Genomic DNA, 25529 nt, shown 5'->3' with positions numbered 1-25529 from the left:
CTCTGGAAGTGCAGTTGGTGCTCTTAACCACTGAGCCATCTCTCCAGCCCCCTCGAGGTTCTCTTATGATGTATCTGAAGACAGCTATAATGTATTCGTATACATAAAAAACAAATAAATAAATCTTTAAAAAACACTTTCTGGATAGTATTATATATGGCTATATAATGTGGAATGGGTCAACAAGGTATTTAATTTATTTACTCCCTTTGTGATAGGATAATCTTTAATATACATTTTAGGGAAATATTTATTTTATGTATGTGAGTGCTCAGTCCTCAGACACACCAGAAGAGGGCATCAGATCTCATTACAGATGTTGTGAGCCACCATGTGGTTGCTGAGAATTGAACTCAGGTCTTCTGGAAGAGCAGCAGTGCTCTTAACCCACTGAGTCATCTCTCTAGCCCTGGATAGCTATTTTTAAAGCTTAGTAGAGAACATAGTAATGTTTTATAAATGAATTTTAAGGGGGAAGACAGTCATAAACATAATAATTGGGAGGCCTAATCCTAAGATAAAATGTGTTACAAGAATGTGATAAACAAGCAAGGAGTGGTGGCGCACGCCTGTAATCCCAGCACTGGGGAGGCAGAGGCAGGGGGATTTCTGAGTTTGAGGACAGCCTGGTCTACAGAGTGAGTTCCAGGATAGCGAGGGCTACACAGAGAAACCCTGTTTTAAAAGCAAGCAAACAAAATTTTTTTAAAAAAATAATTGACTGTCAAGTCAGAAAGAAACCAAATTGATTCATATTTTAACACCCCCCCCCAACATGCACACACATTTCTAAGTGGTTCTTTTTTAAAAAGCTGTTTTCACAAAGGCAATGATTTGCAGAAATTGGGAGTGCAGAGATATAAAGCCTTTCCATGATCCAACCCACAAGGCACAAAGGCAGGTAAGCAGGCCAGACGTTGGTGCTGAAGGAATTCAAACCGGAGAAAATGTTCAAAAAATATGCAGCAAAGGACACAGGACAAGCTTCTAGAGACCAATGAGGGAGACTCACTAGGAAATGGGCTCTGAGGAAACGCCAGTATTGAAACACATTAGTAACAGTCGAAACAAGACGGATTTCCTTAGCAAACTGGCAAAGACTTAAGCAAACAACCAGCCAACCCTGCTTCTGGGCAGAAGATGAAGAAGCAGCTGCATCTTTGGCCAACGTTCTGAGATGTCAACATCTAAACTTGCATGGAGCCTTTCCTAGCTAAGTGTAGAAATAAGTATGCAAAAATAAAGATGTCAACCAAGAACTTATTAATGGAGAAATAACTGAAGAACGCATGTTTATAGGCTGTCATTAAAAGCTGGGCTGCCCTTGTACATGCTTACGAAAACAAGCCGCAGGATACAAAGTAAACAAGTAAACTTTACTTTCAGGTAACATGTGCAGTACAATGCCATTTTAACAAGAAAATAAAATTGTCTATTAATACTTTCATTATAAAAGTCCTGAAGTATGCATATCATGTTAGCTACTGGTTGTATAGTATTTTCAGTCCTTTAAGTATGAATATATTACTTTTGTACATTGTAAAAATCACTAGGACTTCGGAACTATGTAGGATAAAACAAAAACTTCTTATATGATCTAAGACTTTTCAAAATGTCTAAGGGATTTTATCAGAGATACAAAAGTATATGCATGAGTTAACGTGAATTTATAAAAGTAAAAAAAAAATTAGAATATCATTGAGTTAAGGTATTTTAAAATAGACTTTGGCACATTTGTGCAAGACAATAACAACATACTTTAAAATACTAAGGTGCACCCAGGTATGGTGCTACACACCTTTAGCAGAGGAAGGCAGTGCTCCGAGTTCAAGGCCAGTCTGATCCACATAGCAAATTCCAGGTCTGCCTGGGCACTCGTGAGGCTGCAATCTCAAACTATCTCGCTCCATTTGCTGCCAACCTTCTGGGGATCAAACAGTGGGCTCTGCCTGTTAAAGCAGGCGCTTTCTCACTGTTCTACACTTCCTGGCCCTCAAGAGTTCACTGATTGAACAGCCACATCCCAGATAAAGACTAGAGAAAGTCTTATCTGTGTGGCAGTATCCAAGAGTCACGTCCCAGTATCCTAACACTATCGGTTCCTTACTTGCGATGACTGTTTATTGCTATACCAGTTGAAAAGCACTAGAATGCTAAATAAAGCAAATGCTGGTTTTACTCCCATTTAAAAACAAGTTTATTCTGAGTATTTGCTATTTCCAATATTTTCTTATCTTTTAACTAATGTGTATTTTATATGCATTAACCATATTAGTCAAATAAAATCACTTTTAAATTTTAAAATTTAAAAATAGAAACAAAGTCTTGTACTTAAGTCAACTTGAGTTTTAATGTTCTTTCCCAATAAGCAAAATAAGATTCATCATAAATCTACAAATTGCAAACTTATTCAAAGACAGGCCTCTTGTTTCTTGAAGTACTATGAAAACAGGCATAACCTCTAGTTAGACCATCCACATTGCTGTTACAATGATACAGCCATTTCTATTTGGAATATTCAGCTGAGAAGACTGGTGAATTACTCAGATATGCAATAGGTTTACATTTTATCTTAGCAAAGTGGTTGTGAATATTCATTCTATTTTCCAATGTTTTTTAAAAAAGATTTATTGTTAATCGTGTGTGTGTTTGCGAGTGCACGCTCACAAGTGCACGCTGAAGCTAGAGGTATCAGATCCCCAACAACTAAGTTATAAGCTGCTCGACCTGGATGCTGGGACCTGAATTCAGGTCCTCTGGAAGAGCAGAATATACACGTAACTATTAAGCTATCTCCCTAGCTCCTATCATCATCATCATCAAATAATTTTAGTGACCTGACAAAGATGTCTGGGATTAAGCACAAGGAACCATTTCTATTTTGCTTAAAGAAGAATGTAAAACTAAATGTAATAAACAACACATGGAGAACCCTATCTGACGAAAAACATTTTCCTGAAAATAAGGAAACCTAGGACCTGATGTATATATTTCTTTTGTTTTTGTTTTCTGAGACAGGCTTCCTCAGTATAACAGCCCTTGTTGTCCTAGACTCACTTTGTAGAGCAGGCTGGCCTCAAATTCAGAGATCCACCTGCCTCTGACTCCTAAATTCTGGAATGACAGGTGTGACGACACCCAGCTTTACAGCATACATATGTTTAATGTGTATCAGGGTTTTACCTGCATGTATGCCTGCACCACGTATGTACCTGGTACCTGCAGAGACCAGAAGGAGTGTTAGATGCTCTGGGACTGGAGTTGAAGGCAGCTGTGAGCTGCTGCGTGGCTGCTGGGAAACAAACTCAGGTCCTCTGGAATCGTGTGCTTTAATAACCTCTGAACCATCTCTTCAATCTAAATACAAATCTCTGTATTTACATCTGTACAACTCTGTATATATTTAAAAAGCATGGAATCCTTTTGTGGAGGTAAGGGGGCAGCAGACGTCTACATACGGAGAGAAAACAGACCTGGTGTTTGCATGTGTGTGCGCACATTCCTTCTCTGTCTCTCCCTCCCCCCTCCCCAGGACATGAGAGGTGGGTTGTAGAGGATCAGTGTTCAAGTCCACCTTCTGCTATGTAACAAATTTGAGGGTAGCCTGAGATACATATTGTCTCAAATATGGAATAAAATAAAATAAAATAAAATAAAATAAAATAAAATAAAATAAAAGGGGGTTCCATACAAACAAGGTCATGTAGAAACCTGGCTCAGTGCTCACATGTAGTGCTGGAGGACAGAGACAAAAGGATCCTGAGGGCTCAGTGGCCAGGACATTGAGCTAAAATGTTGAGATCCTGGCTCATTGAGGGATCCTGTCTCAAAAGTTAAGTGGTGAAGCAATTGACAAGAACTTGGCTTTTGACTGTTGGTGTATGTGCAAACTCTCTCTCTCTCTCTCACACACACACTCACGTATCTGCATACCCTCCCACAATAAATATACAAATAAACAGTTAAAGATCTGCTGTGGAACATTTTGGTCCATAAATCGGCCTGGAACCACAGAATGCCCATGAATAAGCCAGCTACAGAGCCACTACTACAGAATTTTATTTATTTATGTCTGTGTAAATAGTTGTGCACATAAATGCTTCCCCTTTCAGGGCTGTCCCTTCATGGTGAGATACACGTATATGTAGTACCTGGCTCTGTACATCGTGACGACATCCCAGGACCACTGCGGTACACCAGGCCAACAATTTGATTTTGTTTTCAAATTGAGACCTGCTTTTTAAATTGGTAAAGTTACAAAAACAGTTACTTTGCATAAAATAGTTTATTAACTGAAAACTGGTTGTCATGTCCAAATACAGAAAAGACAGTGTGACTGAACAGGCCCTCACTGGAGACACCATCAACACGCATTGGCTGAATTTATTGGGTTGCTTATTTCCATAAATTTTTAGGCTGTACCAACAAATATATATATATAAAAAAACAACAACAGAAAAATCTTACTACATTAGAGGCAAATGTTATAAACATGATGGAACTGAGCACTGGGACACAACACTAGAGTTTTATTTAAAGCACAAGTACACGGACAGTAATGAAGGCAGAACATGAGCTGAGAAAAACGAAACACCTTAGTGTGAAAGGTCAGTGAGCAGTGAAACAAAAATGAAAGTGATACCATATACACTCTTAGTCACAAAAGTTCTGCATTGTTACAAACACCAACAGGGAGCAGGTGCCGACAGAGGAGTGTCATGAGGAGTGTCATCTGACAAGTTAACACAAGCTCCTTCCACTTGGACTCACCCCTCTCTGCGTTCCGCCACAAGTTATAACTGCAACAGCTTAAAGAAAATTTAAAATACGGCATAAGTGACAGAGAGACACATGTTCCCACATAAACCATATAGAAGCCAGGGGCTAAAAAATACACAGAAAGATGCCAATTGACCAACCTGGGCAAGGCCCCCCCCCCCAAAAAAAAGCACGGCACAGCCCTCTGTGGTTTCATGATATTCCCTAAACAAAAATTGTGGTTATAGTATTTCCAAACAGATGCCTGGTCTTAACCAAACTACAAGTCTGTCTTTTTATTCCCTAAGTCCTCGGGGATGGAAAAGGAGCTGCAAACACATTTCTACAATTTATAACCAGCATGGAGGACCTCACCGGAGCTGAACACACCTCCCTCCACCAGGGCATAAGCGTCTTCCTTGTGGCTGACACTTGCATCACATGCTGATTCTGGTATATGTAAGCATGTAAGCATGGTCACCCATCCAGTCTCCTCACCAGACCTACGGGATTTTAGTTGAAAATTTTTATTACTGCATAGGAGAGGGAAACAAGCCCTTAGCACAAGGTGGATCTGGCAACTCCAACTTTAGCAACAAATATGTTTACAGTCATGGGGCAAATGGAAACAATAAATTAAAAACAAACCAAATACATATACGGTTTGTTCAAAAAGCTACTGTAGACATAAAGCCCTTAGGATAGAGAGAGATATTCAAAACAGAAGATCTGGGGGTGAAAAAGAACGGCCGAAAGCAGGATTCCAACACATGCCCATTGTGAACTCAGAGATTTCATCACTGGGACCACCATGTCAGTCTCTTCTGTCTGAAATCTCCCAACACCAGAATCAAGAAATGCTGTGGCATGGCTCTAGGGCTAGGTGAGCACCACACAGACCTCAGTTCCTTTTTCTCGCTTCCCCACCTCATGAACGGGTGGGCATTTAAAGCATATTCTGGTAGGCATGCTCAGGTAAACCTGCCTTTCTTTCTAAGTCAGTGGCTCTCAACCTTCCTAATGCTGTGACCCTTTAATACAGTTCCTCATATAATGATGACCCCCAACCATAGAATTATTTTTATTGCTACTTCTCAACTATAATTTTGCTACTGTTATGAACTGTAATATAAATACCTGGCATGTAGGATATCTGATAAGTGAACCGTGTGAAAGGGTCATTCAACGCCCTCAGAAGGGTCACAACCCACAGGTTGAGAACTGCTGCTCTACACAAAGATGTGGCAGGGGCCCTGACGAATTAGTTTTAATCTTAGAATTAAATCAGTAATTCTAGCACCAATGTGTCCAAACACAGCATTGGTTGTCACTATGCCCCTGACAGCCACACAAAAAGCCTCTGTGTAACTAAAGAGATTATTCCTTCATGAAAGGAATCTTGCAATTATTACCTATTGAACTGGTGGGGAAACCCTGCAGTAAGTAAGGGATTTTGGCATGTTGGTGTGAAAGGCTCTTTTAGAAGCAGCCTTCTTTGCTTAATATTTTGTGATAGTTTAACCTCTGCTGTAAGAGACTAAGTAAGAGTGTAACGATATTTTCCTCTGTGCTGCATTTTTAGAGTATGTGTGGTATCACCAAGTAGAGAAGGAAACACTATGGATGGACAGGTAAAAAGACCTGATGGACATCAGGCCATGAAACACCTCAGCCCTAAGTAAACACTTGACATAAAAGCTGATAATAGGAACTATAAGGTATAAATTAAATTTAAATTTCTTAGATTCGTTTTTATTATCTTTAATTATGTGTAAGTATGTGTAGAGGTTTTTGGTCTGGAGCTAGAATTACAGATACCTGATGTGTTAGCTCCAGAGGAACAGTACGTGTTCTTAAGCACGGAGCCATCTCTCCAGCCCCTAAAGTACTAGTTACGCTTACAGAGGCAGTTCTAGCAGTGAGCCATGCTGACATCTAAGACAGGTGTGTGCACCTTGCAGGCTTCTGCTGCTACACCCTTCAACCTAAAAATACCTGACCAGGAAGGCTGTGCTGCCCCACTGTCTTCTGCTGGACTTTGTCATAAATATGCTCAAGTTTAAAAGAAGAAACTTCTCAGTGACAGAAAACTTTAAAACAAAACAGAATTGTTTTCTTTTTTTGCAGGTGTGTGGCAAGAAAGTCTCCCATCCTCCTCTGGAATGGAATGACACACACACACAAAAGTAGGTTAGCACTGCATGACAACTACATTTCCTTCCGAAGAAGCCACTAAGTGCAGGCTCAACATACTAGACACAGCACTACTTTCTCAGGTCACACAAACACGTGGGCAGCACAGCCTAACTACAGTAAGTGATAGCAGCAATGCCTAACAATCCCACAACATTATAAACACTGTGAACAAGCACCTAGAACAACATGCAAAGCCTTGGAGCCACTCAGTTATCACACAATGCATAGAAATTGTAATGGTTTTTGGCAAGTTATTTTTGTAACAAATGCTTTATAAAGCAGTTTTTAAAATTATAAATGCTATTTTAAAAGTTGTAACATATGGATTATAGGTATAAAAGTTCAGTTAGATAAAGTTAATATTGCTGGTCTAATACTAAATATGGACACCCAGTATAAATAATCAATTATAAATCAATAGTGAAGTATTCTAAGATATGTGGTTTATAAAATGTTGTAACACAGAAAACAAACAGCCACTAGAAACACTGTAAGCACAATAATTGTTAGGATTCTAGATCACCAATGCCTATTCTACCTACCACAAACAAGAAAACTAGGCCACAGCACTCTTAAAGCTCCCACTGAAACAAATGCAGAATGGTAGAAAAGCTAATTCCAGTGTCATACCAAGACAAACAATCTGTAAAAAGACAATTACACTGTACTTTTAAAAAAATCATAAAATTTGATATTGTTTCCACCAATTCTGATAAGTTTTTAATTATATCTGGGAAATTTCTTATGCTTGAATTTCTTTACAGAAAAAAGTCAAGCTAATACAAGTACCATGCTTCGCATTTCTAATCTCCCTGCTAGAGACCTGTATCATCGGCTACTATTTTCCCCTTCTCACTAAACAAATACACTTTAGAAAATCTTAATTATGTTGATAAAAATGTATTCCTTTTGACTGAAGGTCTGTCCCAAATAGTCAGATCATACAAACTATGTCTCAGACCAACAATATGGATACTGAACAGTTTGAGCTCCAGAGAATGCCAATGAACAGAAATTGCCTTTTGGTCCATGATCTACAACTGGGTACGATGCAGGTAGTCTGCCTCCCCATGTGTAACTGGAAACTAAATGTAAGTGGAACAAACTGAGTGACATTTATTAAGAACCATTTACACTAGAGGTTATTCTAATCTCACAATGAAGCAGGGTTAAAGTCAATACATAATCCGATACAATGAAAAGTTAAGTTTTACATCCAAACAGCCTATAAAAAATGTGGGGGCTAATTCTGGGCTTGGTGGTACACACACCTTTAATTTGAGCACTCTAGAGGCAGAGGCAGTGGCAGTCAGATCTCTGTTACACAGTGAGATCCAATCTTTAAAAAACAAGGCGAAGGGGCTGGCGAGATGGCTCAGCAGTTAAGAGCACTGACTGTTCTTCCAAAGGTCCTGAGTTCAAATCCCAGCAACCACATGGTGGCTCACAACCATCTGTAATGAGATCTAATGCCCTCTTCTGATATCTCTGAAGACAGCTATAGTGTACTTACATATAATAAATAAATAAATCTTAAAAAAAAAAAACAAGGCGAAAACACATGAGATTTTAAAATACAGCTTGGAAAAGAAGAAAAACACACTTTAATTGGGGTTAACATCTGTCCATGTAGGTAGGAATAATTCTCTAAACTCTATCATTTTTATAAATGGACAGGGACTCTGGGTGCCAGGGTTCACCAGCTCTAGTCCCAACAAAATGGTAGGACTCAGGTACTGATCTCGTTTCTCAAGGGGGTTGTTTCCTGTTGTGATGAAGACCATGTGAAGGGTGTCTAACAGAAGAAACATGGACCCACTTAATACAGCATCTCAAAGGAAAAAAGGCCTAAGGACTGGTAGTCTCCAGTGAGTGAGAGTGAATGTGCGTGTGCGTGTGCATGTGTGTGTGTGTGTGTGTTCTGAGGTGCCCAGTGAGTGTGTGTGTGTGCATATGCTCTTTCTTACCACCTCCATACAGGAGGGTTTCCTAGTCTAAATCCCAACAGCCACTGGACACCTTCCTAGGTCCTTTCTACGGGTAGCCTCTGAGATCACAATTCAACACAGACAATGGTTTTATTCACAAGACCTAACTAATATTGTTAATATTGTAATAATTCACCATGGTTTATACTAAATCTCAACTTAGTATATAGAAATGGCATTTTTTAAAAAGATTTATTTATCATTATATATAAGTACACTGTAGCTGTCTTTAGACACATCAAAAGAGGACATCATATCTCATTACAGATGATTGTGAGTCACCATGTGGTTGCTGGGATTTGAACTCAGGCCCTTTGGAAGAACAGTCAGTGCTCTTAAGTGCTGAGCCATCTCTCCAGCCCCCAAATGGCATATTTTTAAGAAACCACTTTTTCAATACTAAATAGGATCTTTCACTTAGTTCCAGCAAACCCAGCTGGTCAATTTTTAAGTTATTCGGGACCCTTTAAGATCCCCCTTCCTTTTCTCTGCTTAGAACGAATGGTAAGTTCAGAGTTGTTGGTAAGCTAACGACACGTTCCCCTTTATATGTCGGAACCCAGCAGTGATGGGCAGACAGCATCTGCAGTGTGTCTGGGTTCCCAGCCCCTTTAGTGGTGAGGACTGCTGAAGATCTCATGGCAGCCCTATCTCTACCTTAGGAAACGGCAGCCTAGTATACCTGTTGGACCCCTTCTCAAAAACACTGTCTTACACCTGGGAGTTTATCTTCTGCCTGTTCCTGCAGAGAGCCTACTGCAGAATTACCAGGGGCACAAGCAAGACTCGCCAGCCACAGCAGTCACAGTGAAGGGGACAACTAGATCCAGACGTACTTCAGGGACAGGACAGCTGCTCTTACCCATTTGTTCTGTGACACGGGCAACTTGATTTTCTCCTTCATGAAGAGGGAGAATAATAACTTAAGGTGATTATTAATAACGACAACGAGAAGCACCTGCTGAAGGGAACACTGTATGTTCTAACAAAGGACCGCCACAACAGATCCTTTCTCTCCCGTGTGTACACTTGTGTGAACACAGGGACCACCACACAAATACCCTCACCATACTAATTTTAAGACAAGCTCTAATGAAAAGTCTTCATTAAATACTCAAAGAAGTAGGGTACACTGCAGCAAAGAGGAATACTCAAGGACTTATGTAATTGCAGAAGCAGAAAGTTCACAAGATAAGACAGAAGGGATCAGTACAGAGACTTTTTTGGGGGTGCTGGGTTCCCAAAAATGAAACTTTCATTATATCATCTTTACATTTTCTTTGAGAACAGGAAGAATTCTGTGTACATCTTTACAGACTTCTCACCAACTAAATTTTCATTAAATATTCGCCTATATGGCCATAAATTTTCATGTTAATAAACTCATTGGTATCACAGCTCTGGATGTTAGTTAATGCCAGCGTTTCCACTAATAAGACTCTAACTGAAAAATGCAGACATTATATTATAGACCAGGTAATACCTTAATTTAGGGAAAAAGCTGTATATAGTGTTACTGCAACTCTAGCACTCACGCAGAGGGATGAGGATTAGGAGTTTAAAGCCATTTCGGCCTATGTGGTGAAACCCTGTATCAAACAGAACTAAACACAACAAAAAACTCAAGAGGAAATGAATTAACAGGGCACATTTAACATAGTTAAAATTATGAAATAAATATTTAATAGTTGACATATATTATGTATGAAACATTCCATGTTAGCCCTAATAACCACAATAAATGTTGGCATGTGCCTCTGCCAGAGTAGAATAATTTTTGTAAGTTAAAATTCCAAATAATAAAAAAGGCGTTCGCAGTGGTATGTCCTCGGTGTTGTTGAGATAAAGACACAGAATTTAGAGGTAGTCACAGACTCTTATAATTTAAAGAAGTTCTAAACTGGCCATACTTCTTCTATTAAGCCATTTTCAAAAGGTTGTTTTAATCTAAATATCACAGTGTTCCTATTTGGTTAGTTCTCACAGCAAAACATAAATAAACAAAAAAGTTCACATTACTGATGTGATATTGTCTCGATGTAGTACAGAGGATGAAGCAGGGCGGGGTTTGTCTGGCAGTACGCAGCACACACCAGCAGGGACTCCACACTGCTAGTCTGCTCTCTCAGTTCAGTGCTGGGACAGGCCTTCTTAAACAGTCTGCTGTCAACACAATCAGGATTTACAAACTATGTCTCAGATAAGAGTTTATAGAAACCTTAAAAATGGCAGGTACACCACATAAAAAAGGCCTTTTAAAGAGCTCCCTTCTACTGGGCTTGCCGCAAGCTCACAGGCCAGCTCTAGAGAAGGAGAGTTGGAAGTTCTGCAGAGGAACTGGGAGAAAGCCCTGTGTGTTTAAAAGTGGAGGCAACGGGGAGCGGGGCGGGAGGCCAGTGTGCAGCCATGACGAACTGCCCAGCGCTCCTTTAGAGCAGACAGCCTTCAGCGCTGCAAAGACACTGCTCTCATTTCTGGCTCAAACCAACACCTTGGTCATACTGAAAAGGGTGAACAGAAAAGGCTTGGGAGGGAGGAAGCCGACTATTCCTTCTTCATCTAGCTGACTTATTGTAATTTCATCCTAAAATAAAAACAACTTACTTTCTCTTTAAGGTTGTTCAAAAGATTTAGATAATACTTGCATAGAAACATATGCACCTTTTCTTACCAATACTTCTCTTGGAAGGACAAGTTCCTGGGGATATTCTACCCAACAATGCCCCACACAGACCTGCCACTTCTGCACTAGAAGACCACAGCCTAGAAGTCCTTGTGTGCTTATTACTTATTGATGCAAAGAGCCACCTAGCCACGGGAGAGCTCGGCTCTGTGACAGCTTAGTAAAGCAAATAAAAATATTTGTCTTTTTGCCATAATATAAAATACCACCTACCTTCCAAGCTAATGTGAGTTACAAGGTTGACTTGAAGAATAAACGCCTGCCCCAACAGGGCTCTCAGATGTGGCAAACCGACGATGGTTTGCAGTTCTTACCCATTACTGAGTGCACAGGATGGGGACGACCCCAGCTCAGGCTCACTGTAGCTCTAAAAACTACAGGTACTTGAGATTTGAAATGAAACTATAGTTAACTAATTGTGTACTATAGTCTTCAAGACTTGAAAACAAGACTTAAAAAACCATGACAAATGTTTAACCAAAATTATTCAAACTACAGAGAATCACAGATAAATGCATTTCTATTTACTGAGAAGAAACTGAAGCATGCTTTGAATTCTGCTAAGCCTGGTAACTAAATATTGTGATTTAAAATGGGTGTCAATGTTCTTTTGATCTTAAGCTCAGAGTCAAGTAACCCCTAGGGAAGAGAGCCGCATTAAATGCTTAGACACAGTAACGGGATACTGCAGCTTGGCTCTACCAATGCCGCAGACATTTTAGTGGGGCCTTAATTCTCTACCTGCTCTCTCATGCCTGACATAACAATCTAATACTCAAATATTCTCAAATTTTTTGGTAGTTTTAAATTTCTTGTAAATCTGATGACCAAACTCATTTCCACTGACTTAGAGACAAAGAACATTCTATTCAGGTCCAAGTACCGCACTAAAAATGAGCTAGGGAACAGTCTTTTATTACCCACCCTCCCACCCAGAGCAGACCTTGCATATTATTTTTAAATGAGACATCTCCAAAAAAAGAATGGCACCTTTATTCCTCTTCTACACCCCACCTCCCCAAAGGAAAGTCCTTTACATGCTGGGATCTCCATATCCGGTGAAAATGAGGCATGGCTAAAACTCTATACTAAAAATATATGCAAATAACTTCATGTTGAACTTATGACGCTACTTTCTGATCTGGCTCAACAATACTGCACGGGCAGTAAAGCTGCCTCCTGACTCATATGTAATCTTCAAAAATTAAAAAAATAAATCCATCTATGAAGGAGACTAAAAGCGGGAGGTGAGGCAGGAGGAGACGCTGAGGGCACAGTGTCTTGAATGACTCTCGGTTTCCTTTCTGACTTGTTTGTTTTTAAACGGAATTCTTTCTCTACAGTTGCCTGAGAACCGCTATCGTTTTTTCCAAGTCTGTAACAGCAATTCTATGTCATGACCCACAAGCACACTTGTCTGCCTCAAGCCTACAAATACTGGGTTAGTAATACTAAACTATTGTCATTGGCTTATCTGTAAAAAGAAAAATAGAGATCTGCATTTTATAAAGTTAGCAGTGAGGTCAGGCGGAAGGGACAACGCAGTACACATGACGGTTTCCTGGGACACAGAAACCAAAGTGAGGGCTTGAGCGAGCCACCTGGTCAGGCCGTGTCTGAGGAGGAGTCATAGGAGGAGACAATGAAATTGCCGCTGCCAGAGTGGCCGGCCATGGACTGGGCAGCCTGCTGGCTCAGGTTGTTGCAGATGAGCACCAGCTGATTGCTCTGGGCCTCGGACAGGGTGCTACAGCTCTGATAGACACTGAAGTTGGTTTTCCTGCCGGGGATGTTGCCCTTCTCACACATGGTCTTCACCATCTTGGCTAGCTTGTTCTTGCCAAGGGCCTGGCAGTTGTACCAGTGTAGAGCTGCCAAGTTCACAACGGGCTTGATGGACAGGTAGAAGGGGGCGTCCTCATAGCGCATGGCAGGAGGCCTCCGCTGGGCATACTCCTTATAGTCCTGCACTGGGCAGGTCTGTGGGGCATGCTGGGTGGCATAGACTCTCGAGTCTGTTCCTCCTCTCTTGGTTTTGGCATTCAGATCACCGGTGTCCTGACCCATCCACTCCAAGTACTCGAGCCCAGTCTCTGTGACTCGGAGCCGGATATCACCCCACTTCAAGGTGGATCCATGGAAGCCTGTGCAGTGCCCAAAAGCTTTGGTGTTGTTGAGCCAGACGAGGTTGAGCAGACCCTCGGGGTTGTACCTGCTCAGCAGGCCCCTCTTGCGCAGGATGAGCTCATCGGCAAAGGTGAGCTTCATGGACTTGTGTGGCTTGTTCCCCTTGCCTTTGCAGCGAAGCTCAATCTGCTTCTGCTTCAGGGCCTCCTGGGACCGCTTGAACTCCTTGTCCCTGGTGATGCTGTAGCCATACCTGTGTTCCTTCAGGTACCGTTCCAGCCCACACTGGTAATTCGCCAAGCTGTTGGGTTCGTACTCAGACCCATCCTTCTGCCTGGCATCCACGAAGAAGGAGGCAAGGTAGGCATCTAGCTCCTTGCAAGGGATGACATAGATCTCTCTGGTTTCGGAAGGGTACTTGGAGATGAGGAACTCCCGGAAATTGCGGAGCGCGGTCTGCGTGCTCCGGATGGTTTTCTCATTCTGCTCTCTGCTGAGCTCAGCTGCTCTTTCATCCTGGTCTGCAACAAACGGGGGAGGGGAGGGACAAAGAGGGTGTGGATGAGTTCAGACAATGCACTTGCTACTCTGAAATCAAGTTTCCTTTTATAATGAAAAAGGGGAAGAAGGATCTTTTTTTTTCAGAGAACAGTGATATAAATGGTATTGATAGGCTGTGCTTATCGCACTATTGAAGCCAAATTCAGATTCATAAATGTACTGGACAAGATATGGCCCATCCTGACAACGAGAGAGAACTTCTCCCTAAAAATGCTTTGTTGTCACTGTGTGGTGTGCATGCACGATGCATCTGAGTGGGTCTAGGTGCGAATCCTTCCATTTTCATACAGCTCCAGGGACTGACCTCGGTCCCCAGGCTTGCACGGCCAGCTTGCTAGCCCTGAGTCACATAGCGTAGTGAGTGAAGGCTTTTGTAAGGGTGAAAATGAAGGTAGTCTCTGTCTGAGGAAAACCGTGGGCGGAGATGTGCATTCTGTCCTATGTGCATGTGAGGCACCCCTCCCCAAGCTGGTACAATCACTTCATCTGTAAAAACGGAGGTAGTGCTGGCTCCACCGGCTGCTCTGTTACGGTAACACATCATGGAAGTCTATTCAGAAAGGGCTAGGTGCACTAGATGGCAGTGTGCTTGATACCTGCTCTTCTGTAGGAATTTAGAACACAATTTATAAATATTCCTTATGGAGAGCAAAAGTTTGTAAGGAAGTGATCCGAATCTATCTGCTCTTTTAAAGGACAACTGGGAGCAAACTTCATGGTTACAAGAAAAACTTAAATGTGAGGCGAGAGAAAGGTCTCTCTTGGTTCAGTGGTTCGTTTTCTTGATTTATTATCTCCTCTCTGCCGGAAGGACTGCGGCACAAGCTATGATCCCCATTAAGTAGCCCTGTCCAAGGTGGAGGCCTCACTCTTGACCATGCTTCAGTAAACGTGGGCCACCTGCTGCAGGCCTAGGCATCTGCATTCTAACCAGTATCCCAGGCTCAACCTATAATCCCTGCTCCCTAAGAAGTTCTTCAGGAGGCAGGTCTCTCAAGTTTAAAGCCCACCCAGGCTCAGAAACAAGCTCTATGCCAGTATCCTGTGTAAGAAACTCTATTTTGCCCATTTAAAAAAAAAGTCTAAGAAACACTAAGTGATTTCATTTCAGTGACATGAAACTTGAGACCTTAACTTTACTAATAAAAATACTTGGCTTAGCCAGGTGGTGGTAGCACACGCCTTTAATCCTCGCATTTGGGAGGCAGAGGTAAGTGGATCTCTGTGAGTTTGAGGCCAGCTCCACAGAGAAACCCAGTGACAGCAAAACGAACTAACTAAAAACAAAACAAAACAAAACAAAACAAAAACCAAGACAACTTGGCTAAAAACCCCCTGTTCTGTGTATCAGACATGGTCTGGACAAAACTCAGAATCACACAGTAGAAAACCAGCCTATCTACTGATATGCAATGAAACTGGTTTTCCTATTGATTTTAAGAGAGAAGCATGGAACTTAATTTAAAACAAAAAATACAACTCAGGACTCTTGTGTATAAGGCAATAGCATTTTGTTTATTGAAAATATTTATAAAGGAAAACTTTAGGTTAATTTGCAAGACTTATCAGTGATAGTGTTTGTAATTATTATACCCCACAATAGAGTTTTTAATATGCTGGATTTTTTTTCACAGAATAAACTACTTTTTGTAAAACATTATCATATATTACTGTGTTTCTCTTAAATGACAAATTCTAGGACAGATTTCCGAATTCCTTATGTACATAGGCACACCTGAGACATGACATTTCTAAAATGGAAGCACAAAAACAGAATTCATGCCTCAACAGCTGAACTTTCAGTCTCTCTCTGTAGTTGAAATTGCTTATATATTAACAAAGCCGGCCAGCTTCCTTTTCATTAAAAACAAAGAGGCAGGGGTTGAGTGTAACCTTTCACCAGCTGGTTTCCTGGACTATTGACAAGGAAAGCCAGAGGCCAGCACGTGTTGACTTTGGCTGCTATGCAAATATCTAAAAGCAGTTTTCAAACTTCAAAGGATTTCTAGGAAATAAACATTCACAGGCAACTTCAGGGAAATAACTTGCAGCCCCTCAACGTTCATATGGGGTCTGAGACTGTCCGTGTACCCTGCCACCTGAATCCATCACACCCGATATATACCTGTTCCGGGTGTGTGAATCCATCACACCTGATATATACCTGTACTGGGTGTGTATATCCACAGGTACTCAGTAGCTACCATCAAAATCCCACTCTGAGGGACCAACTCTACTTGGCCAGTGCTCATTTTTAGTTTGTAAAGTATTTAATAATTTTATGAGAGACGGGGGTGGGCAGAGGGAGAGAGGGAGAGAGGAAGCAAGGGAGAGAGGGAGAGAGAAGTTGAAATTTGATTTCAGGACGTGTGAGCATACACCCAGGTGCTCCGCACTCAGAGAAGCCCCAGCAGTTGCTGCAGGGCAGCTGAGGATGGCTGTGAACCTGAACTGGGCTGATGTGTTGCAGGAGTTGGCACGGGTCACAGTCCCCAACCAGGAGGCCAGCTCTCCTCCATCTGCCTGGGCCACACTTCAACTCCAACCCACTGCACTCTGAGCTGACCTCCTCCAGACACCCTCAGCCTGGCATGGCTTGAAATGCTTTCCCTCCATTCTGCTAGGTCTCAAGTGTCCTTAACAAACAGATGTGCACATGCAGGAGACCAGCCCAAGGGAGCTGTGGTAGCCTCTCTTTTCAAGCAGCTTGGAATGCACCCCAGGAGGCAGGAGGAAGGGAAGGCACTCTCCAGCACTTGCATGGAGAGAGCAAGGACATAGTTTTCAAACCCTGTACAAGTGACACGTTCTCAGATGATAACAAAATCAAGTAAGGCCAGAGAAAACCAGCAGTAAAACAAAGCAACTGCAACTATCGAGCATTTGTCTCCAGTTTTGGAAGTTTCCACCCCATTCCTTTTTAAAGTTTTTTGTTTGTTTTTGTTTTTTAAACTAGGTATAACATACACAGAATATCTGTGAACCTAGCGAACCTGTGAGCCATATTAGAAGAAATCCTTCTTCCATCATTCTCTAGTGAAATGTCAGAGTTTGGCTGGCGGGCCTACTGCTGTAATGCCTAGGAATGGAAGGAACCTTGGGCTTCTTTTTCTCTCTCTCACCCATGGCTGTGCATTGGCAGGTGCTGCATCCTCTCTGAGGGTGACATTCCACTACATATAAATCCAACATCTCAGTAAACCCCAAAGGCCAAGAAAAGTTAGCAAAGCAGGGTTGGGCAGCCAAGGACATGCAGATATAAGTCATTGTCTTCCAATCAAAGCAAGTGTTTGGTTTTTGTGTATGTGTAGCTGTGTCAGAGGCTGTCCACGGTTATCTTCAACTGTTCCCCACCTTACAATTGATTGTGATGCGTGTGCATGTGTACTCACTTGCACGAGTGTGGGTGCACATGCAGAGGTCAGAGGACAATCTTCAGTGTTCCTTCTACCTTGAGGCAATTCACCACTGCATATACCTGTTAGCTAGCCTGCAAGCATCTGGAATTCTTCCATTTAACTGCAAAAGGCCCAGCATTCTAGATCATCAGACCTAGATTTAGCTCTGCAGATTCAAATTCATTCTTGCATGGTCAACCCTTTATCATTCACCCATCTCTTCGGCCCTTCCACTTAATTTTTTGAGAGTCCCTCACTGAACTTAGAACTCACCAATTTGCTAGCCTGGCTGCCTCCCCAGGAATGGAATTCTGAACACACAATACGACCTTTTACACTGGTACTAGGGATCTGATCAGGTCCTTGTGTTTGCATGGAAAGCACTTTGCCAACTGAGCCATATTCCTAGTATTCAAGTATTTGAATCATGTAAACATGCAGGGATGAAAAGAATGTCTCCTGCTTCCACCAGCCTGTACGCCTAACAGCCTAACTGCTGTATGTAGACAGACCTCGTGTAACTTAGGGTCTAAGGAGCTTTCCCACAAGGCTTCACTTCCCACTCAGTGTCTGCCTACCCACTGGGCAGCTGCCTGAAACCTAAGAACTCTTCCATTTTCAACTCAGAGATGGGCCTCACCTACACACCAAGCAATAGCCCAGGACAGAAAGAGGCTAGATGACAAGCTTGGGGGGATTTATCCAAGTGTGGGGACAGTCACAGAAGTCAATCTTCAGTACGCTCTTCCAAGTGCTGTGAAGAAAAGCAGCATTTTCAGCAAATGTAGCCAGCCGCCCAGATCACTTCCCAGCTCCCCACGGCTCACTGTCTCCATGCTCCATTAATCCAATTATTCCCTTCCTTGTTAGGAGATGACATGGAAACACACATAATTAGTGCAGTATCTTATGTTCTCATTTAATTTGAGGAGATCTATGTCAGATTTAAACCCAGACACATTTGCTTCTGTTGCTGCTGCATTCAGTTTAAAACAGGCACAAACTTAGCTATGGCATCCCCGTGTGCTGTTATTAAAGTCATACATCTGCAGTAATATCAAACAATTCCCAATGTTTAACTTCTTTATTGCTTTCATGTATAACAAGGAGTATTTCTGTCTTATCTTTCACTTAATTCTCTATAAACTAGTGAACAATAAGCCCATGGTTAAGAAGTAAGCATGAAGTAAGAATGCATTTTACATTTGAAAAAGAAAATATCTGGTGAGCAGATTTATATACAGGAGGCTGAGGTTGGAATCAGTAATGACTCCATACTCATGGGTACCATTAGCTTTGAGCATTTGAAGAACTTCTGTGGATAACCACTGTGAAGATGATGTCACAGTTAGGGAGATCAGCAATGCACAGAAAATTAGTTCAATAGGCCAGGCATGACTCTGCAGTGCTGCAGATTCTATGGGAGTTGAGATCTTCAAGCTTGGGCCGTAAGGGAGCTTCATCTGTGTCTAACCTAGGAGGGAGTGAGAGATGTTCTGGAAGGTCAGGTGCCATTTGATTAAGCAACAAAGGACAGCGGTGTATCCCTGAAGAAACTGTGAGCTCCTGGGGGTAAAGCACTGACTCCTGTTTAGGGGACAGTCAGAAGAGGAGAAAGCTAGACCAGTGGGGCTGGGACCAGAGAGACAGCACCAAATGCAAAGAACCCCCAAATGTCAAAAATCTAATATAGGTTACTTTCTAAACCAATCAACCAACAAACTGACAGCCATCCCCTGCCCCTGCCATCCTTCACTCCTTCCTTCTCTGCCACTGCTGCCTCCAGCACCTATCATCACCTGGCACATGTTGGTTATTCTATATCTGTCTCTCTCTGTGCAGTGGACCCATTTGACTTCAATGTGTTAGCCCAAGTCTGGAAATGCAGGCGAAGGTGGTCAGTAAGCACTGGCTGCTGAGTCAGCACTAAGGTCAAAGGGCAGTTGCTAACATAACTGGGTGGTTACTTAGTTCACTTCAGAAACTGTGCTGACTGCATTTAGAAAGCATTAAGAATAAAGCAAGGGCCAGGAATTTAATTTGTGGTATCACAATCAGATTTCAAAGCCTCACTTGATCCATTTTTAAGACTGTTAACAGTCAGCGGGGGTCAGGGTTGGTGTGATTGACTATCCATAATGATGGTATGAAATGGCCTAAGAGGCCCTAGTGGCTTTCCTCAGGGATATTTCCCTAGGAAATTAGAATTACTGGCCATCACAACAACCTGCTTGCTGGGTATGGTGGAACAAACCTGTACACCTAGCCCTTCAGAACCTGAGGCCAGTAGTGTGAGTTTAAGGCTAGCCTAGGCTTCATAGTAAAACCATCTCAAACAAAAACACAAAGCAAACCCAACTCAAAACAACACAAACTGCTACAAGATAATATCTTCGGGCTGGAGAGATGGCTCAGTGGTTAAGACTGCTCTTCCAAAGGTCCTGAGTTCAAATTCCAGCAACCACATGGTGGCTCACAAACATCTGTAGTTGGACTCAATGCCCTCTTCTGGTGTGACTGAAGACAGCTACAGTGTACTTAGATATAATAATAAATCAATCTTTAGGCGGGAGCAAGCAGGGCCAGAGTGAGCGGGGTGGACCGGAGCCAACCAGAGCCAGTAGAGGTCCTGAATTCAAATTTCCAGCAACCACATGATGGCTCACAGCCATCAGTACAGCTACAGTGTACTCATATACAGAAAATAAATAAATAAATCTCTTTAAAAAAAAGATAGCATCTTCATCTTACTAGGATAAGAAAACAAATAATGCTTTAACAAAAGTCTGTATCAGAATATAATTATCTATAAAGGTAGACAACAGCTCCCTCTTCCTTTTCTGATCTTTACTAAGATAATATACTGGCTGATAATGTATCTTGTTTGAGAGAAACAAATTTCTTATGACTTCTATGTTGGAGAAGTAAGATTCCTGTTTGATAATCTTAGGAAACAGACAACCTAAATTTTGCTAGTAGTCATACAAACTTACTTGGCAACATTTATGCATCATTTTTGAAAGTAGCAACAGCTCTTAATATCTACAACAGTAAGCTATGCTTGCCTAAAATACAGAAAATAAATTGTGAAAATTTTACAACTGCCATGAAATACATTAAAAAGTCACTGCCTTTCTTCTCTCTTAAGCCTGTTCCTCACTCGCTTTCTGCCTTTGCTAGGACTTTAAACCTAGGCTACTTTCTAGGACTGTTAACGTCATTAAGTGAAGCCAGGTATCTCTGCTACTGCAGTCATCTGACCAGTTATTTCCGATTGTAGTAAAGCACAGTTCCACAGTTCATATGAGAGTGTGCGCACGCACACACACACACACACACACACATACACACACACACACACTCACACACACACTCACACTCTCTCTCTCCAAGAACATAAGACCAGGAATAGTGCAGTTCATCTAGTGTGATTTTTGCTAGTTTCTTTTACTGAAGCAAAACTCACTCAATGGTATCAATCACCTGTTTATAATCATGATGGGTACACTATGTGACTACACAGCCTCTGGAGAATTTCCTCAGCAGAAATTTAGAAACACAAATAGACCACAAAATGTCATACTATCTATTAAATCAACACAAGGGGTGTCAAGAGCAAAAGAAAGGCCTGTTTCTTTCCTATCTGTGCCACTAGCTATCTCTCTGTAAACTAAATCAGACCGCAAAGCTGTATTTTGAGAGGTGGGGGTGAGACCACAGCATGGAATTAATTTAAGGCTGTCAGGGTACAGGAGTCTGCCTTTTAAACAAGTCCTGAGATGGTTCTAACCCTAGTGTGGCCCATTAGTACACAGTCTGAGTGCCTGGAAAGGTCTCTCCTCTTCCTAGGAAGTGCATGCCCAATCTCTGTCTGAGTTCATTACCTGCAGAGCAGGGTTTATAGTCTGAGATTTTCACTTCCTAGGCAAGATACTTGCTAACCACTAGGGAGGTTTTGTTGGAGTGACTTTAAAAAACAAAAAAACCTTGTATGAAGGCACGTCTCTGTATTTTCAATAGTTAATTCTGTACTGGCAGAGAGCCAAGTGCAGGCAGAATTCTGGTCTTGTTATTTCTGTGGCCAGTCACTGCGTTTTCTATTTTGTAAATGTTCTTCCTTTCTCATCTGCCTAAAGATAATGTTGCTGCTGGTTGGTTATAAAAAAAAAAGAGCTGATGGCCAATAGCTGGGCAGGAAGTAGGGGCAGATCTTCCAGGCAGAGGAGTGGCCAGGAGAGAGAAATGCAGAAGAGGGAGAAATGGCAGTGACTGTGACTGTAGAGGACAGAAGAGGGGGTTGGGTCCTTCAGAATTGGAGTTAAAGGCAGTTGTGAACCATAATATGGGTGCTGGGAACTGAACCCTGCATAAACAGTAAACACCCTTAGCCACTGAGTCATCTCTCCAGCCCCTGGAATCATTAAGTTATTAACACTGCCCACCTAATTGCAAGACCATTTTAAAATCTTCATCTACTTGGCCCAGCTGATCTGACATAGGTAGTGTGGCCAATGGTTAACTGATCTTTGCTAACATAACATCCTTTTCAAATCTTAGAAGCAATGCTTGAGCTCAGCTTCATAAAATCATGTCTGCTTTAAACCTAAGTGGTTATAATTGTATCTCTTAAAAGAGTTGTATGGAAATGGAGTAAGGCAGCAAAGTAGCTCAGTACTGGGCACACATGTATCTTCTGTCCTTTAAAGCATCACTGCTTAGAAAATGTGTTCCAGCCCCCTGAGCCCACATCTCCCTACCCCGGCCGGCAATGAGTGCAACGATGGAGTGAGCACTTGCCAAGCAGGAATCACCTGCCAAAAAAACCAACAGTCTTTCTTGATGCTTGTTCACAGAAAACAGTTTCCCAAACCTCTATAAGCTCTTCATGTGTAAGAAAATACTTTGTTACAGGCAGCTGTAAACTCAGCTTGCTTTTTGGAGACCATATCCATTCCAGGTCTATGGTGTCACTATGAGAATCGGTTGGTGACTGAACCTGTTCAGTATGGAATTAAACAACGATACAATCGTGGAATTCTCTCTTGAAAATGCTGGTCTTTAAAATTATAAGACACTAAAAGCCAAAAGCGGGATCATCTAATAGGTTTAAAAATAAACTAGAAAAAGCTTAAATCTCAAGGCTAATTCCTACTTTATGGAGAGAAATTAAGCATTCCAAAGCAAAGGCAAAAGGAGAACAAGAGAATAAATATTGTATGACATTAATCACAATAAGGAGTGCTTTCATCCTGGCTGAAATATATTCTTAAATCAACTTCAAAATGTAGCTGCATTTGTAGGCTTAACAGCATGAAAGCCACAGGACGGTAATTAACATAATACATCATCTTGTGGACTTTTCATAGAATCTGACAGGGCCCGTTGAGATATTGCTTATTAGAGACCACAGAACACCCCTACCATCACCCCCTTTTTATTACACTGCTAGGCACTGAATCAAGAGTACCTTCTGATGTGTATGAATATCTGCCACTGGTGTAATACATAAACTATACAGTGCGCTGATGCCAGTAGACTGAAATCGGTATAGCATATACAATTCCCAGAAACAATCTTGCTTGTCACTCTCACTTTCCTAGACTGGAGGCAGGGCTCCACATAAACTCATTAGAGAGACAACATTTACATCTTCCACAGATTCAGTAATGAAGCCGCAGCTGTCCCCTCACACCGCCAGTCCTTCTACAGTCCCTTCTTTACTGATTTAACTATACAGCACAGAGTTTCTTACACAAGCATTTTCAATCAACCCATACATGTTTTTCCAGTGCTTTTAACACGATCCCTAAAAGAAACATTGAAAGATTCAATAGTAAATCATTTCCCAGAGTAAAAATTAGTCTCTTCAGAGTCCAGGAATTCAGCCTTGACAGCACCGCACCTCAGTGAGCTGTCACATCCTTGACTTTGCTGTGCATACCTAACTTTTAGTTTCTAAGCAGCTCAGCTTTAAAGAAATTGATGTTTTATGAGGCTGGAGAGATGGCTCAGTGATTAAGAGCACTGACTGATCTTCAGAGGTCCTGCTCAGTAACCACCTGGTGGTTCACAACCATCTGTGATGGGATCCGAGTCCTTCTTCTGGTGTGTCTGAAGACAGTTACAGTGTACTCATATAAATAAAATAAATAAATCTTTAAAAAAAAGAGCAATTATTCATATATGAAAAAGGGATTTTAGGATAATATAAACCCACCCCAGGAAATAAAAAAAAAAAAAAACATAGCAAAGATTAAAACAACAACAAAATCAAAACAAAACAACCTCTCCCCAAACAAAAACCCTACCCATAAATCCCTCCCCAAGAGATTGTCATTGGATACATTTTGATTTTCCTTTAGTGAAGTGGAAACTTCTGATTTGTTTTTTAAAGGCAGTAATGCTAGATGATGTTTTGCTGGGGCACACAGGTGAAAGGATGTTTTGCTAAAGCAGACACATGAAGCAATGTTTCGCTGAAGCAGACACAGGTCATATGATGTTAAGAAGGAATGTAACTCAGCACTTGGTGGACGACACTAGATGGTATTTGTACACCTTGCCATTCCTTACAGGTCATTGTTTGTCATGACTTCATAGAAAGAAATGCACCAAAAAACTTGTGGTGGTGTTCTGGTGTTCTGGCAGCTTCTTGCCCCTTCTGTGGACGTGGGAGGACGGGCAGAGTGAAGTGGAAGTTTCTGGGTATGTCAGCTGATACAGACTCATGTGGCGTTTGCTGAGGCAAGGCGTGCGGGAGGGGGTATAAATAAGACTCCACAGGCAGTTACGGTGGGCTTACATGGCGCTGTGCAATGCTTCGTTGGTCTCAGGTCTTTGCTGATCTTCACTTTGTTGAGAGAGGCAGGACAGAGAGCTTCTCCTGGCGTCCCTGCTGGTCCTGGTTGCTCTTGCTGACTCGTGCCCATTTGGCAGAGACCTGGCTATTTCTCCTGGGTCATGCCAACACTACTGGGTCATGTTTACTATCCTGAACTACACTGCTGGTGTCCTGACAACTGGAGATTAAAATCCCCAAAGGAACTCCTAAACGGCATACAGCAGAGCCTAGAGGCTTCTTCCGGATTGACCTGCCGTTGCTGATTTGTGAATGGTGTGAGCAGAACAAGCTTTCGCTGCTGACTTGTGTAAACTGAACTGCTGATATCCTAATAAAGTGGATTGGATTTGCTCTAAAGAACTATTTCTAAACAGGTCCAATTCCCCTATATGCTAATAGCCTTTCTTTTCCACTACCTCTGGTGAAGGGAGGCTAAAGCATTTAAGAACCCTTATTAAAAGTAGGTTTTAAAAATCTCTTTTTTGTTTTTTTGTTTTGTTTTGTTTTGTTTTTTGTTTTCCGAGACAGGGTTTCTCTGTGTAGCCCTGGCTGGCCTCAATTCAGAAATCCGCCTGCCTCTGCCTCTGCCTCCCAAGTGCTGGGATTAAAGGTGTGCGCCACCACTGCCCGAGGTTTTAAAAATCTAAGCCAACACTTTAGTGCTGAGGAAGAACCCAAGGTGCTGCATATAACTAGCAAAATGTTCTACGGCTTGACCCACACCTCACACCTCAATTTAAAATTTAATTACAAATACTACCCCTTAATTACCAAGAATAGAGTCCACTCTGTTCTAATTGCAGTCCTTGGTTTCTTTTTGTATCCTTTTTTGTTTTTTCTCTGGAAATGCTGCTTTCTCATATACTCAAGAGGAAATCCACTGCTAACACAACCTGGCTAAGATACTATTCCTGATACATTCCTTCCCATCTGTCACTCAGGATTTGGAATTGAACTTACTATCCACAGTTGACTGA

General features: G+C 41.8%; 1 protein-coding gene across 3 annotated transcripts in view; it reads right to left on the bottom strand.

The window, feature by feature from the left end:
• The window catches only part of Kiaa1958 (KIAA1958 ortholog), a 136043-nt gene that overhangs the window by 25252 nt on the left and 85262 nt on the right, over window positions 1-25529 (bottom strand). Inside the window, exon 3 of one of the 3 annotated variants that reach the window (XM_052176571.1) lies at window positions 14190-14273. The exons of 1 other annotated variant lie outside the window; for it this stretch is intronic. In XM_052176571.1, the coding sequence (XP_052032531.1) occupies window positions 14190-14273 (84 nt within the window). Of the gene's footprint in view, window positions 1-12568; window positions 14274-25529 lie in introns of those variants that run through there. One more of the 3 variants, XM_052176569.1, reaches the window with a different exon arrangement.

This window comes from Apodemus sylvaticus, chromosome 3 (genome assembly GCF_947179515.1).
Source record: "Apodemus sylvaticus chromosome 3, mApoSyl1.1, whole genome shotgun sequence".
NCBI classification, from domain to species: Eukaryota; Metazoa; Chordata; class Mammalia; order Rodentia; family Muridae; genus Apodemus; species Apodemus sylvaticus.
The sequence above is the reverse complement of the archived record's forward strand: the minus strand, read 5'-3'. Positions and strand labels throughout refer to the sequence as shown.